The sequence below is a fragment of the Aegilops tauschii genome, chromosome 4 (genome assembly GCF_002575655.3).
Source record: "Aegilops tauschii subsp. strangulata cultivar AL8/78 chromosome 4, Aet v6.0, whole genome shotgun sequence".
In the NCBI taxonomy this organism is placed as follows: domain Eukaryota; kingdom Viridiplantae; phylum Streptophyta; class Magnoliopsida; order Poales; family Poaceae; genus Aegilops; species Aegilops tauschii.
The window spans coordinates 5,500,485-5,515,391 of NC_053038.3; the positions used below are offsets into that span (position 1 = coordinate 5,500,485).

Sequence of the window (14,907 nt, forward strand, 5' to 3'; positions counted from 1 at the left end):
TAGGAGACAAGTTCGTGTACCAATTCTACAATTAAGTCGAATAAGAAAAAGAAGAAATCATTGTATGGCCGAATTGACTGGCATGAAAGACTATAGGAACTTAAAATCAAACAATATTATGTTTAAAAATAGGAAAGGAATGAGCACACACTTTTATTTTTTAAGAACAACGTACAATCTCCCCCCCAAAAAACATTCTTTTTGTTTGATTGATGAAGAGAAGAAACATACTACTTTTTTTGAGTAATACTACGTATTTTTTTATTGAGAGAGAGAAACAAATGTAGTAAGTAAGAGCATCTACAACCAGACTTGGCAAATCTGACCTCATATACGTCCGCGGACGCGCCTGGGCACGCTCGCACGCGCATCCGGAAGGATCCTCATATTTCCGTCCCGACATCCAGATATCTCAAATCCGGACTCTCAAATCCATGCAAATACATGCACATCGATTATACAAGCCAATGTCGCATGTAAATAGCAAATGTTGGTACAAAGCATAGATAGTGTTTACATCAAATTTATTTTAAGTGCCAAACTCAAGCATTGGCTTCTTGGTTGCCATTGTTGGTCCACATGTGCTCCAGAAGATCATTGAGTAGTTGCGTGTGCACCTGTTGATCTCGAAGATTCTGATGCATCTGCAGAGAGTTCATCAGCTGAGCCGCATCTTGACCTTCTGGGATTTCAACTTGTTCTCCAGGTGCTTCGAAATCATGGGGTTGGGCTACACCATCACCCTCATCCTCGACAATCGTATTGTGCAGAATAACATAACATGTCATCAATTGCCAAAAAGTTTCTGATTCCCACATCATTGCAGCGCTCCACACAATTCCCCAATGAGCTTGAAGCACACCAAATGCCCTCTCCACATCCTTCCTAGCCACTTCCTGCATTGTTGCAAAGTGGATCTGTTTCCTGCTGCGCAACTCGGATATGGTCTTCACAAACACCACCCACTGAGGATAGATACCATCGACAAGATAGTATCCCATGTTGTAGTTGCACGGCGGTGATTCCCCATTGCAAAGCCTTCTGAACACCGGAGATCGTTGAAGCACGTTGATGTCAATGTGATAACCCGACATTCCAAAGAAAGCATGCCAAATCCATAAGTCATGTGATGCCACCGCTTCTAGTATGATGGTGGCCTCTCTGATGTGACCTTGATACATTCCCCGCAAACCTTTGGGGCAGTTATTCCATTGCCAATGCATGCAATCAATTGATCCAAGAATTCCTGGAAACCCCCTTGCCTCTCCAATAGCCAACAACTTCTCCATGTCCTGCACATTTGGTTCTCTGAGATACTCAGGTCCAAACACCTCCACCACGACTTGGGAAAACTTGACAATAGTCTTCAAGTACGTGCTCTCCCCCATCCTGACCATCTCACCAACGACATCTGCAGTAGTACCAAGTGCAAGCATCCTTAGAGCAGCCGTGCACTTCTGCTTGGGAGAGAAAAGGAGTTATCCGCAACAATCCCTTGTGGGCTTGAAGTAGTCGTCGTGTGCCTCCACTCCCTCCACAATGCGCAAAAGCAAATGGTTTTCGCATGCGAAAATGGCGACGAAACCATGGATCATCTAGGAAAGCAAGCTTGGGAGCAAAGTAGTTCCTGTACAGTAGCTTTGCTCCAGACATCCTATCCCGGTTGATCACTCTTCTTCCTTTGATTAAACCCTTGAAGTTGAGAATATGCTCCACTTGGCAGTCCATTCCCTCTTGCATGCTCATGGGCATAATCATGTCCATTTCTTCGCCTGAATCCGAAGAATCGAAGAACTCATTTTGAATCATTTGGTCAAGCTCCGTCGGTCCAACACGGAATCCATCATTTTCCCTAACCAAATTACAAAAAACCTGGTCAGACGATGTGTCGAACACATCAAGCGCAAGGCGAAGCCAGAGAGTTGCCAGACGTATCGTGGTGTTGTGATACCTTTGCCCACATACTCTAGAGAAGTTCAAACCATGATCCATAAGCAAGCTCTCAATTGTTGTTTTGTGTGTCAAAGATGTGGTGTTTACAACATCTAAAATACGAAAAAACATCTCTACTACCCTTCCTATTTCATCATCATAACACAGACAAAGAGACAATTGTTATTGTAGATACACATCACTTGATTCATCGACAAGTATTGAGAAACAATTACCACCTAGCCCTTCCATCATACGCCTAGTAGTTTATTTGGCACATGATTTGATGGGGTCTGTTTGTATTTCTTGAGCTATCATTTTATTGTTCCATGAAGCATTCTTGAGAACCACCTTATTCACTTCTTCAAAAATTCTGCTAGCCAGTGTATAAGCTCAAGGAAATTACCTTTATGTAGTGAATCTTCTCTCCATCATGTCAATGAAAAGCTAACCCTTGACGCAAAAGAAACCTTGTCTTGTTTGGTGGTTGAAGAAAATGACTCTATGATTGTTGTTTTTGGTGCAATGAAGGAATTGTATTTCTCTTGTGTTTTGTTGCGTGCACTATTGATTCCACCAACACGTTTCACAAAACTATCCTTGTGATTCTAATTTCTAAATCATCCTTTCACAAAAAATGTCCACCAACATGCAATTATCCTCGAAAAGATGACATACTAGAAGAAAACATCATATAGTTCTTTGTTATACTCAAGCCAACTACAAGACTTAAACCATTTAGCTACAAATATCGACGCGCACCTCCGTCGGGGGGGGGGGGGGTGTTGTGGAAAAGTATGTTTTTTGGTCGACAAGCCCCTTTTGCAATGTATCCTCTTGTAATCGGATCCAGATCATTAACATCACAAGCTGCGATTGACATCCTCTTCCCAGGATGATCAGGTTCACGCAATTGAACATCGTAAACTGCATATTCAATGTCATCCTCTCCCTATATATTTTCTTATTATTGGCTTCCTTTGTTCTCAATATCAGGTTTTGTGATTGGACTTTTGTTGATGCCACCAATAATTTGTAGTTGTTGCGGAATATGAACTAAAGGGGAGCTCATGGTGCTATGAAGTTGATTTGATGGGAAATTGCTCTATGCCTGCAGTTGGTGCTCAACCAAAATACATGTCTTGGTCAAATTGATGTTCTACTACATAAATTTTGAAATCCGCAGACATTTTTTAGTACATGAACATTTTTCCAATATACGGTGAACATTTTTCATATACTGATTTTTTTCATATATGGTGAAAATTGGTGTAATATACGCTGAATTTTTGTAAATATATACTGAACATATTTATAATACACAATGAACATTTTTGTAATACATGATGACCATTTTAAAAACACGTATTGAACATTTTATAACATACGACGAACGGTTTTATAATAATCGATGGACACCTTTTGGAGTTCCGAACATTGTTTTTGGAAACACGAACAATTTTCCAGGAGAAAACAAAACAAAACAAATGAGAAACCCAAAAAACAGAAAGCAAAGCAAAGCAAAACAAAATAGAGAAACCTACAGAAAAAAACGAAACAGAAAAAGCAAGAAAGAACCCGGACTGGGCCAGCGGGCGTCGTACCGAATGTTTACAACGGCTACATGGGAAAGAAGGTCAGTCCATGGGCTGCTTCCGGTACATGTGCCTCGCTGTGGCAGCACGCGGGAATCCATCCAATGCCAAAATCGCTCGCCGCGGGAACCCGACGTCGGTCTGGTGACTTCAGGCGCCTTCCAGAACTCTCCACAAGCCTCCCACGGCCGTCTGATCAGATCAGCACGAAGCACGAACTTTAAAGCGCCGCGATATTTTGCCTCCGCCTCGCCCGACGACGACGCTGCACTGCATTTCATTTGAATTTAAAAAATCGAACGAAAACGGAAAAACTTTCTCTACCCCCGAGGTGAGGCGGTTACGTCCCGCGCCGGAGGAGCACGAGAGAGGCCACCCCACCCACCCCCACCCTCACGTGCCGCCCTCGCACCCCGCGCGGCCGCTTCCGGGCCGTCCGCGCGGACAGCTGGCCACTCCCCACCCGAACCGACGCCCAGGATCGGGCGAGCGGCGAGCTCGTCGCGCATGGCTACCTTCTTCGCTCTTACGTCGGCGTCTAGTTGGTTCCTCGAGTAGCTAGTGCGTCTGCCGGTACGGCGCGCGGCGCCGGGTTCTCGCCGCCTCCCGTGGCGAGCGACATGCGCACGCGCGGCGTCGGGTTCTCGCCGCCTCCCTTGGCGAGCGACATGCGCACGCGCGGCCTGGCTACTTACGGCAGTACCTTGAGATTTACGGAGCGATTTAGGGTCTACTCTGAGTATTTCGTCATCGTCGAACGCATGTAATACGCGCCATTGTTTCATCGGTTGTAGATCTGCGCTTGTTTCCGCGAGTTAGCGCCGTACGCAGAAGCAGAGTTCTGCGGTGTCTGTTGCTTGAGTTATCTACTCTCGTTCGAGTATACTTGCCGTCTATATGATACAATATGTTTCGGTGTTCGTTGTGCTAGCCTCGCATTAGTAGCCATGCCATGTCCACGCGTTCTTGTTTTGAGGCGAGATCATCGTCGACATACTTTTCCTGCTACTGTGTCTAATCACCTCCATCCCCGTACGTGATGGCACTTTGTTTCAAACCGCAACGCAGCTTTTGCTTCATGCAGAATCATCTGCCTTGTTTTGTCGTGTGCAGTAGGTCTTTCTTACGCTAGCTGTTTATTGATCGACCGAGGGCAGAGGCAGAGGCAGAGGGAGAGCTTGCCGTGCTTTCCGCTCTGCAGAGCGTCGTCTCTCCCTTTCTTTTGCATGGCATTTCAATGTTGATCCTGTGGCAGTACTACTTTTTGCATGCGGTTTGCGTAGCCTTCCTCTCTCGTGAAAAAAGGGTTTAGGGTCAAATGGACCGCCTATTGGCAGAGCAGCAGCAGCAGCAGCAGCAGCAGCAGCAGATAAGCTGGCTGTCTCGCAGCTCTGACAGAGTCGGTCTGTCGTCTCTGTCGCCTGCCACCGTTTGTTTCTCTCGTCTCATCTCGCCTGCCACTGTTTCTTTTCTTGTTGCGCACGTACGTCGTCACCTTCTTCTTTATTTTCCAGTTTTGTTTACTTTTGAGATACGGACGGACGGATGGTGATTAACTTTGGTTGCTGTTGTTACTGTGGATTTTGGACGCAGGACCCGCTCCCTCGGCCGCCGTCGTCAGCAGCCTTCGGCCACCCGCGCCAGCCTCGCCTGCCCCACGACGAACGCAGACAGCGCGTACCAACCCTCTCTCTCGCCTGCATCTCGCTCTGTTTATCTATATGTTCATATGTTGATCAGCCTTGTTTACATACTGACATGTGCTTTGGATGGGTTTGGCAGACGACGCACCACCGCCGGCCCAGGAGCACGACGGCGCCGCCCACGCCACCGCCTTCTCCTTCGTCGCCACGGCACGTATGAACCCCCCCTCCCCCTGTATCATCTGCACTCGGGCTGCCATTTAACTTGTAGTTAAACAATCCGAGTAATCGGTTATGCCATATATGGTTTATGCATGTCGCACGCGCGACGTCCATTTTAATATCTGTGATTGATGCCGCTGCTTGTTCCCTTGAGTTATGCATACCTGTGCAATATCTGTGTGGTCTCACACGTTTTTTTGGGGGGGATTATGCATGCCTGGTTCCATTCTACGACATGCACATGCAGAGGTCATTTGAGGCTTTGACACTAAAGTTAGAGATAGGATAGCAGGGTCGAAATCTTGATCGTTTTCTGCTGTTCAATCACCCGTTCTAGGCCGCAGCTTCAGTTTTGGTTTATGCAGTACCTGCCATTGTTTTGGCTTGTGCAGAGCAAAGCTTTCTCGTGCTCGTCGCTCTGCATGCACAATAGTAGATAACATTACTTTGCTGTATCGTAACAAATGATTGGGTCAAATGGAGTTATTGAGCTGCACAATACATAGCGCCGTCGTAGTTTTAATCAGTCGGTGAAATATAGTAATTCCTTTGTCTGACTTGTTACTGTTTGGACGCACCCGCAGGACCCACTACCCCGGCCGCAACCGTCAGCAGTCCGAGTTCCGCACCTCCCTCGCGCAGCAAGCAACCACAGCGTACGAACCTCCCTTCTTTCTCTTTTGCGCTCCATCACAATGCGTAGTTTTTCTTTCTTTTGCCGGTAGACTGCGTAGCTGATATATGTTTGGTTTCACAGACGCACCATCGCCATCGCCGTCTAGCGAGACGCCCGACGGCGTGGGTGTGGTACTAATATTCGGATACATGTTCACCGCAGTCCTGTACTTATCACCCATGTAATATCCTATGCTATTTAATTATTATTTATTTTCCCTATAACATGTGTCGATTTAGGTGCTCTTTTTCTTACAACTCAATTGTTTTTGGTTGCAGCCCCACGATATGGCACATTCGTAGGGAGGGTAACGTGGGAAACTACAAAGTCGATATGTTTCTACTGACACTGACCAGATGTATCGTTTGGACCTTTTATGGGTTGCCGGACCCGATACGTTGGCCGCTTGTTCTGATCAATGCCGTCGGCGTAGCAATTCAGGTAAGTAAACACAGCCTTTGTTCTGGTTATATACAACTTGCTTGGTTTGTGCGTTGTGCTGCATTAGAACGAGATCCCAGTATTAAGGGGTTGTTTGGTTTGTGACTAACTTTATCAAAGATTGCCACACCTAAGGTTAGGCAAGTTTGACCAACTTAGATGAATGTTTGGTTCAAGCCACACTTGGGTCCCACATGGCATACACACAAAAAGTATGACAAGATTTCCTTAGGCTTGCCAACTTGTGGCTCTCATTTTGATGGACTAACCTTAGATAAGCTTGGCGAAAATACGATTGCAATACTAGTCTTAGAACCAAACAGCCATAAATGCCCGGCTTACCTTAGGAGCAGCAGTGGCAACCAAGTAGGGGAATGAATAGTGGTCAAACTTAAAACAACTTGTCTTTTCCTTGAAACATCTGCCGTAAGAAGACGAAGAAATGATCAATTTGTGCTATCGTGGTGCAGGTTACCTATTTAGTGTTGTTTCTCTTGTACTCTCCACCTGAGGGCAAGGTCCGGTTGGTGATTTTCTTGGTTGTGATTACTGGACTCTCCGGCGTGCTTGCTGCGGGTTGCTTTTCGTTGCCCAAGGATCCACGGATTCCTCTTGGCGTCCTGGGCGATATCTCTAGTGTACTGATGTACGCTGGGCCTATCAGGGAGTTGGTAATTCTTTCTCGATACTTAGAGTAAGCTTACGTTTTGCTAGTTGACTAGTTGTGCTCTGTTTCTAATGTTGTAATTTTCTTTGACACAGATTTCCGTGTGGCAAACCAAGGATGTTGGGAACATGTCTATCTTGGTTGCTCTGTTTTCGCTTCTGAACGGGATATGTTTGACGGCATATGGTTTCCTAGTCCGGCCACGAGATGTTTTCGTCATAGGATGTTTACTCTTTCCCACTGTTGTGTGCACTCAAGTCTTTGTTAATTACTAGGATGTCAAGTCTCAATTGTTTTGTGTAGGTATCGAGCTGTGTTGCCGTCGTTTCTGGCACATGCCAGGTGGTCCTCTGGGTCAAGGTCAGGTTCTTCGCATGAAGGGGAAGGAGTTCCGAAGCTGCTGTTAGTACCTCAAGATGGAAATAGTGTTTAGCTAAACACCTATTGTTGAACTACTTAATACTATTCTGTAGTGGGCCATTTTTTAGCTAATACCCTGTAATGGCCAATATTTGTACTATGTCACCTCCTATGAGACCTTGTTTTGTGAGCAGTAATATGCTAAAATCAATCGGAACCTTTTTCCATACCATGGCATGGTTACCGTCCTGCCATTATTTTTGGGGGTCCACTCTCTGCTTATTTGCATGACAGAATGTCCATCAGATGAGGATCTGGGGGTGTTTCAAACTGAAACTTCAAGTGCAGCATCTTTGAAGAGCCCCCGCCTCCCCACTCGCTCTCTCCTCGTCGGTGGCCTTGAGCATGCCCGGGAGCGTCAGGTGGCGCGATTCGCTTCTGGATGCTGAAGGTGAAGTACTGCTCCACGCTGGAGACGAGGAGGATGGGGTCCGCGGCAGATACCCCAGCTTGGGCGCCATGGTCTGCTCCACGCTGGAGACGAGTAGGATGGGGTCCTGGAACGCGAGCGCGCGCTTGTCCCGGAAGCCGAGGCGGCGGAGGTAGGTGAGCGCCGGGCGGAGCTGGTCGCGGACGCTGCAGGCGAGCACGCGCGGGCCGGCGTTCGAGGTGCTGGTTGCCAAGGCGTGGCAGAGCCGCACCCACGCGGCGGGGTTCAAGGCCGGACTCCACCCATTGCGGTCGCGTCGCCGGCCTCGGGCTGGAAGAAGGGCAGGAAGGCCGGAGCTGCGCCAGCGAAGGGTGAGGCGGAGGAGCTGCTCCTGGAACGCCGAGCTGGAGCGGGAGGTGGCGCTTCTGCGGGCGGAGGAGGCCGAGGAGCGGCTGCGCGTGCAGCTCCGCGAGGCCAAGTGCGAGGCCCTCGAGCTCGAGCTCGCGCACGCGTACCACTTGCACGGCGCTACCACGCGGCCCCAGCAACGGACCGCGGAGGAGGAGCTGGCGGCCGCCATCGCTACAGTCTCCCTGCTGCTGCTCGCGCCCGCGGCCGTCTCCGCCTCGACGCTCGTCATCGCGGGGGCTCCGCCATCTGCATTCTGCACAGCCCTCGGCATGGAGCCGCCCACGCTGCCACCGCAGCTGCACCTGCGACTCCTGGACAGCGTCAGGCAGGCTCCCCCCCGGCGCCGCATCCTCGGCCGTCGTCCCTGCCGCTCTCCTGCCTCGACGCCGACCGCAACGTGATCGACATCTCCTTCCGCACCGTCCGCTTCTTCCCTGCCCACCCGGTCTCCCTCGACCCGCTCGACGTCCTCCGGGCACCGGTCGCCGATGCGCTCGGCCTCTTCCCGCAGCTCGCCGGCTCACTCCTCCGCGACGACGGCCGCGTCGTACTCTTCGGGACTGGCGAGGACTCTTCCTCCCGGCGACGGAACTTTCGGTGGCCGACGTCACGCGGACAGGCCGGACTCGCCGGCTGCTCGACCACCTCGCACCGGGCGACAGCGACGGCGGACCGGCAGCGCTTGCGCTCCAGATCACGCGGTTCACGTGCGGCGGCGGCACGCTGGGTATGCGGGTGGCGCACGTGTTGGAATTATTGGGCATAACCCATATAATAATTCATATTTTGTGCCAATAATTCAAAGTAAATTTCATAGGCTCATGTGGCCCATCCATGCATGACAAAGTTGTGTGAAAAATTGACCAATGCCACGATGTATGCGCTGTTTTATCACGCGAGAAGAAAGTTGAAACAATTGACACATAAATGGGAGAAGAAACTGAACGCTTCGTGTGAGTTTTAGTGCGCTCGTTTCTTCTCTCCTTAATGGTTTTTAGTGCGTCTGTTTAATGGTGTTTATTGCACCGGTTTCTCTTCTACTAATGAAGGCCAGTTTCAACTCTTCTCACGTATATAAGAGGTCGCTCCTCTGTTGTTCCAAGCAGCACAACAACCTTTCGTCTCATTCCAAAGCATTGAGCCGCCTATCTCTTTCCCATCTCTCTTCCTGGCGTGCACCGGGAAGTGAGACAGCAGGCCTCCGAAACCCCGCCTCTTGTGATCCGGTACGGGAGAGGGGCGATCATGTTTTTGGGGAGCGTCCTTACGCGACTGCTGGAGTCTTGTTCATCGTGGCTGCGAACGGCGACATCACTGACGACGAGTTCCCCAACGACGACTTCTTCCCCGACGTCAACGATCTCTTCAGCGACATGACGATCGGGACATCTGCACCTTCTGCTACTGCGCCGTATGCCATCTTATCCTCATTGTTAGGGCTAGCATTTGGTTTATTGCTAATAGCAATTGACATGGATATGATGCATTTTGCTTATGATTTTGATTGCATGACTAGTCTCAACGAATTGTTGCTAGTTTCTAGTTTCATCAATATATTGCTATTCATGTTTTATCCATTATTTTTCTGGATTAAACTAAATAGGAAAATGCCTAATTATTCATCAGCACGCATGATGGGACATGGGAGATCATTGATCGTCCTTATGGGTGTAAACCTGTAGGGTGTAAGTGGGTGTTTAAGAAAAAGCTTAGGCCTGATGGTACAATTGAAAAGTACAAAGCACGACTTGTTGCCAAGGGCTATACCCAAAAAGAAGGTGAAGATTTCTTTGATACTTATGCGCCTGTGGCCAGATTGACCACCATTCGAGTACTACTCTCATTGGCTGCCTCACACAATCTTCTCGTTCATCAAATGGGCGTTAAGACAACTTTCCTAAATGGAGAGTTGGAGGAGGAAATTTACATGGAACAACCCGATGGCTTTGTAGTAGATGGTCAGGAAGAAAAAGTGTGTAAATTATTGAAATCTTTGTATGGTTTGAGACAAGCACCTAAGCAGTGGCACGAGAAGTTCGAAAGAACTTTGACATCTACGGGCTTTGTTGCAAACGAAGCCGACAAGTGTGTGTACTATCGCCATGGTGGGGGCGAAGGAGTTATATTATGTTTGTATGTTGATGACATACTTATATTTGGAACAAATCTCAAGGTCATTCAGGAAGTGAAAGATTTTCTGAATCAAAACTTTGAGATGAAAGACCTTGGAGTAGCTGATGTTATCTTGAACATCATGCTTTTAAGAGGTGGTGATGGTGGGATCACTCTCTTGCAGTCTCACTATGTGGAGAAGATTCTGGATCGCTTTGGATATTCAGATTGCAAACCTTCTCTGACACCTTATGATCCGAGTGTTTAATTTCGAAAGAACGAAGGAGAAACAAAGGATCAATTGAGATATTCTCAAACCATTGGCTCGCTTATGTATTTAGCTAGTGCTACGAGGCCTGACATCTCGTTTTCTGTGAGTAAACTAAGCCGGTTTGTTTCAAACCCGGGAGATGTTCATTGGCATGCACTTGAGAGAATAATGCGCTATCTGAAAGGTACTGCGAGTTATGGGCTTCACTATACCGGGTATCCAAGAGTACTTGAAGGTTATAGTGATGCAAATTGGATATCTGATGCTGATGATCTTAAAGCGACAAGTGGTTATGTGTTTGCACTTGGTGGTGCTGCTGTTTCCTGAAAGTCTTGCAAGCAGACCATCTTAACAAGGTCAACAATGGAAGCAGAACTCACAGCATTAGACACGGCAACAGTTGAAGCAGAATGGCTTCGAGAACTTTTGATGGACTTGCCGGTGGTTGAAAAACCAATACCAGCTATTCTAATGAACTGTGATAATCAAACAGTGATCGTCAAGGTAAACAGTTCTAAGGATAATAAGAAGTCATCAAGACACGTGAGAAGGAGACTGAAATCTGTCAGGTTCATGAGAAACTCCAGAGTTATAGCGTTGGACTATATAAACACATCGAAGAATCTGGCAGATCCCTTCACAAAGGGTTTATCACGAAATGTGATAGACAATGCATCGAAGGAGATGGGATTGAGACCCACTACATAAGTTGTTCATGGTGGTAACCCATTCTTTGTGATCGGAGATCCCGTGAATTAGAATTGGCGAGACAAGCTATTGGATAACTGAGAGGAGAATATTTATTTCACAAAAATCCACTCCGCCATGATGCAGTTCTCTCCTAATCTGTATCGTAGGCTGATATTTATCTTATTGTGTTCTGAATGGCTTGGGTAGGCAAAGATGTTGTCCTACAGAACATCTAGAAAGAACACACCTATATGAGTTAGACTGTTAAACGTCGCGGTCTGTGAGAGTTGGGTGTTCTCTAAAAACTCATGAAGAGGCCCCGGAGTATGACGTATATGCTCCTACCCGCGGGAAAGTTTTCAGCGGTCTAGTATCGGTCAAGGCTTTTACGTGAAACTTTTTTGCACAAAACTTGCAGTTCAAGGCGTAGTCCACTGTTCAAGTTGTGAACGAGTGTAGCGTGGAGTTCTAGGTGGAAGTTCAACTTAACAGTCTCCACTGAAACACCGGTATATAAACAATGTTTTGGAATGGTAGGCAAATTTATGTGCCTCTGGGATCTGGTGGGGGATTGTTGGAATTATTGGGCATAACCCATATAATAATTCATATTTTGTGCCAATAATTCAAAGTAAATCCCAGAGGCTCATGTGGCCCATCCATGCATGACAAGGTTGTGTGGAAAATTGACCAACGCCACGTGTATGCGCTGTTCTATCACGCGAGAAGAAAGTTGAAACAATTGACACATAAATGGGAGACGAAACTAAACACTTCGTGTGAGTTTTAGTGCGCTCGTTTCTTCTCTCCTTAATGGTTTTTAGTGCGTCTGTTTAATGGTGTTTATTGCACCGGTTTCTCTTCTACTAATGAAGGCCAGTTTCAACTCTTCTCACGTATATAAGAGGTCGCTCCTCTGTTGTTCCAAGCAGCACAACAACCTTTCGTCTCATTCCAAAGCATTGAGCCGCCTATCTCTTTCCCATCTCTCTTCCTGGCGTGCACCGGGAAGTGAGACAGCAGGCCTCCGAAACCCCGCCTCTTGTGATCCGGTACGGGAGAGGGGCGATCATGTTTTTGGGGAGCGTCCTTACGCGACTGCTGGAGTCTTGTTCATCGTGGCTGCGAATGGCGACATCACTGACGACGAGTTCCCCAACGACGACTTCTTCCCCGACGTCAACGGTCTCTTCAGCGACATGACGATCGGGACATCTGCACCTTCTGCTACTGCGCCGTATGCCATCTTATCCTCATTGTTAGGGCTAGCATTTGGTTTATTGCTAATAGCAATTGACATGGATATGATGCATTTTGCTTATGATTTTGATTGCATGACTAGTCTCAACGAATTGTTGCTAGTTTCTAGTTTCATCAATATATTGCTATTCATGTTTTATCCATTATTTTTCTGGATTAAACTAAATGGGAAAATGCCTAATTATTCATCAGCACGCGCTCTGCGATGGCGCTGGGTCCACCAAGTTCCATGTCGCCGTTCACGCGGGGGTTGGAGCCAAAGGCCGCGGCGGAGCCGGTGTGGGACCGACGGGAGCTTCTGGGACCCAGGAACCCGCCGCGGGTGGTGACGCCGTCCTACCGACCGATGACGAAGTCGCGTGGCTTGGCCCGTACAGGGCGGCGAGCGACGGACATGGGCACGAGCGGCTGGCGAGGGAGTGCTTCCACTTCAGGGACGTGCGCGTGGATGCGCTCAGGGTGCATCTTGTCGCCGACGCGGTCCTATGTCCACCTGCAAGAGTTGCGGCGCAGGGACGGCGGCGTCACCGCGGCGCGGTGCGGCGTGAGCGCGTTCACGGCGGCTGGGGCCGTACTCCCGCTCTAGTAGTGGCTACTCGAAAGCACGCAGTCGTGCTTCCTGCTGCCGTGGCAAGGGTTGACTTATGCCAGATCAGCGCGTACGTATAACAAATCGTATAATGACCGTACATCGGTACATGGACCCCTAGAGCAAGGTTGTTGATCATATTTTGGGTATTTGTTTTTTTCTCACTAGTTTTTTCCCCTAACCCTAAAAACCTTTGGCGGCGCTGGAGGCGACTAGGGCTTTGACGTGGAAACAAGTCTTCGTCCGATGATCCGTCGCCGGTGCGAGAGATACTCAGGGGAGGGACCTTGCGCATGGCAACACCCAACTCTGCGGCAGGGACGGGGGCGGAGAACGATCCACTTGTAAGCTTGACATCTCAGAGGAAGAGGCGATTCCTTTGGTACTCGATGATCGCATCGAGGGTGGGACGGTGAAGTGGCTGTTGGCTGGTAAGGTGCTCCACCGTAATCAAGTTCACATCCAGACTATCACCAACGCCCTTCGGCCGGCGTGTGGAAACCCACGAGGTCTTCAATTCAGATCTGCCGGAATAAACATCTTTGTGGCAGAGTTTGAGAACCAGAGAGACATGGATCGTGTTTGGGGCGGATCCCCATGGCATATCAACAAGAATGATGTGGTGTTAGCCGAGTTTGATGATTGCATGAGGCCTGATGAGGTGAATTTTGACAAGCTGCAAGTTTGGGCTAGGCTTGTTAATCTGCCATACAATTTGCGGGATGAAGCATGGTGGAATCCAATAGCTAAGCAGATTGATAGGGACGCCCTATCGGCTAAATTTGATCAAAATGGTGGGTTTTTGCGAGCTAGGATTTCCATCGATGTCACCAAGCCGATCAGGCGTTGGATTCTGATAGACTCCGCCAGGAGGAAGAAGGTAGATATGTATGATATCCAATATGAACAACTACCCTACTTCTGTTTCTCCCGTGGCAGACTGGGGCACTCGGAGCTCTATTGCCCAACCCCTGGTTCTAGGGATGAGAAGGGCGAGCTCCCGTTTGGCCCCAAACTGAGGGCTCCGGATGAGTCTCGGAAGCCAGAGAACAGTGAAAACACTTCCAGGGATCCCAGGACTGGTGCCAATATCAAGCCGGCCACGAGAAACTCAAGCACCAACAAGGACACCGGTGAGGAAGTTGTATCCCCAATTAAGAGTAAGCAACCACCAAAGAGAAAAGATGCTCCGAATCAAGTTTACAGACCGGTGGCAAAAACCTTGATGCTCACGGATGGGGGACCGAGTGCGGCCAATGGAGAGGGACACTAGTAGAAAAAGGGTCAAATGTCAAGCACATTAGTGCCGGTTTGATTTTGAGCCGGCACTAATGTGTGCATTAGTGCCGGTTCCAACGGCTAGCCGGCCGCTCTCATTAGTACCGGTTCGTGGCGAACCTTTAGCACCGGTTCGTGCCACGGACCGGTACTAAAGTGAGTGGTGGCAGGATGTTGTCAGTTCGGGGCCCCTCCAGCACCTTTAGTATCGGTTCGTGGCACGAACCGGTGCTAAAGGTCTTCGTACATAAACCCTTCGTCCACCCGAGCTCGCTCTGTTCTTCCCCTTTCCCCTCTCCTCTCTGTTCTTCCTCTCTTCCTCTCGAGCTC

At 48.5% G+C, this 14,907-nt stretch overlaps 1 protein-coding gene and 1 pseudogene across 1 annotated transcript; one reads left to right on the forward strand and one right to left on the reverse strand.

Annotated features, from left to right (window-relative positions):
- Positions 1-542: 542 nt before the first annotated feature.
- LOC109746022 (uncharacterized) lies at positions 543-4,197 on the reverse strand. Its single transcript, XM_020305138.1, has 2 exons — positions 4,105-4,197; positions 543-1,457 (listed from the first exon to the last, which is right to left on the reverse strand). The coding sequence occupies exons 1-2, from the start codon at positions 4,195-4,197 to the stop codon at positions 543-545; spliced, it is 1,008 nt and encodes a 335-aa protein (XP_020160727.1).
- A 3,736-nt stretch (positions 4,198-7,933) lies between these two features.
- LOC109746023 (uncharacterized) lies at positions 7,934-14,572 on the forward strand (annotated as a pseudogene).
- Positions 14,573-14,907: the final 335 nt, after the last annotated feature.

What these genes read in the sequence shown, in the direction of transcription:
- LOC109746022 (XM_020305138.1), bottom strand. Translation starts at nt 4,197, where the DNA reads ATGTCGCTCGCCAAGGGAGGCGGCGAGAACCCGACGCCGCGCGTGCGC. An exon ending in AGAACCCGGCGCCGCGCGCC is followed by an intron (nt 1,458 to 4,104) that starts GTACCGGCAGAC and finishes TCTCCCAAGCAG; the next exon opens with AAGTGCACGGCTGCTCTAAG.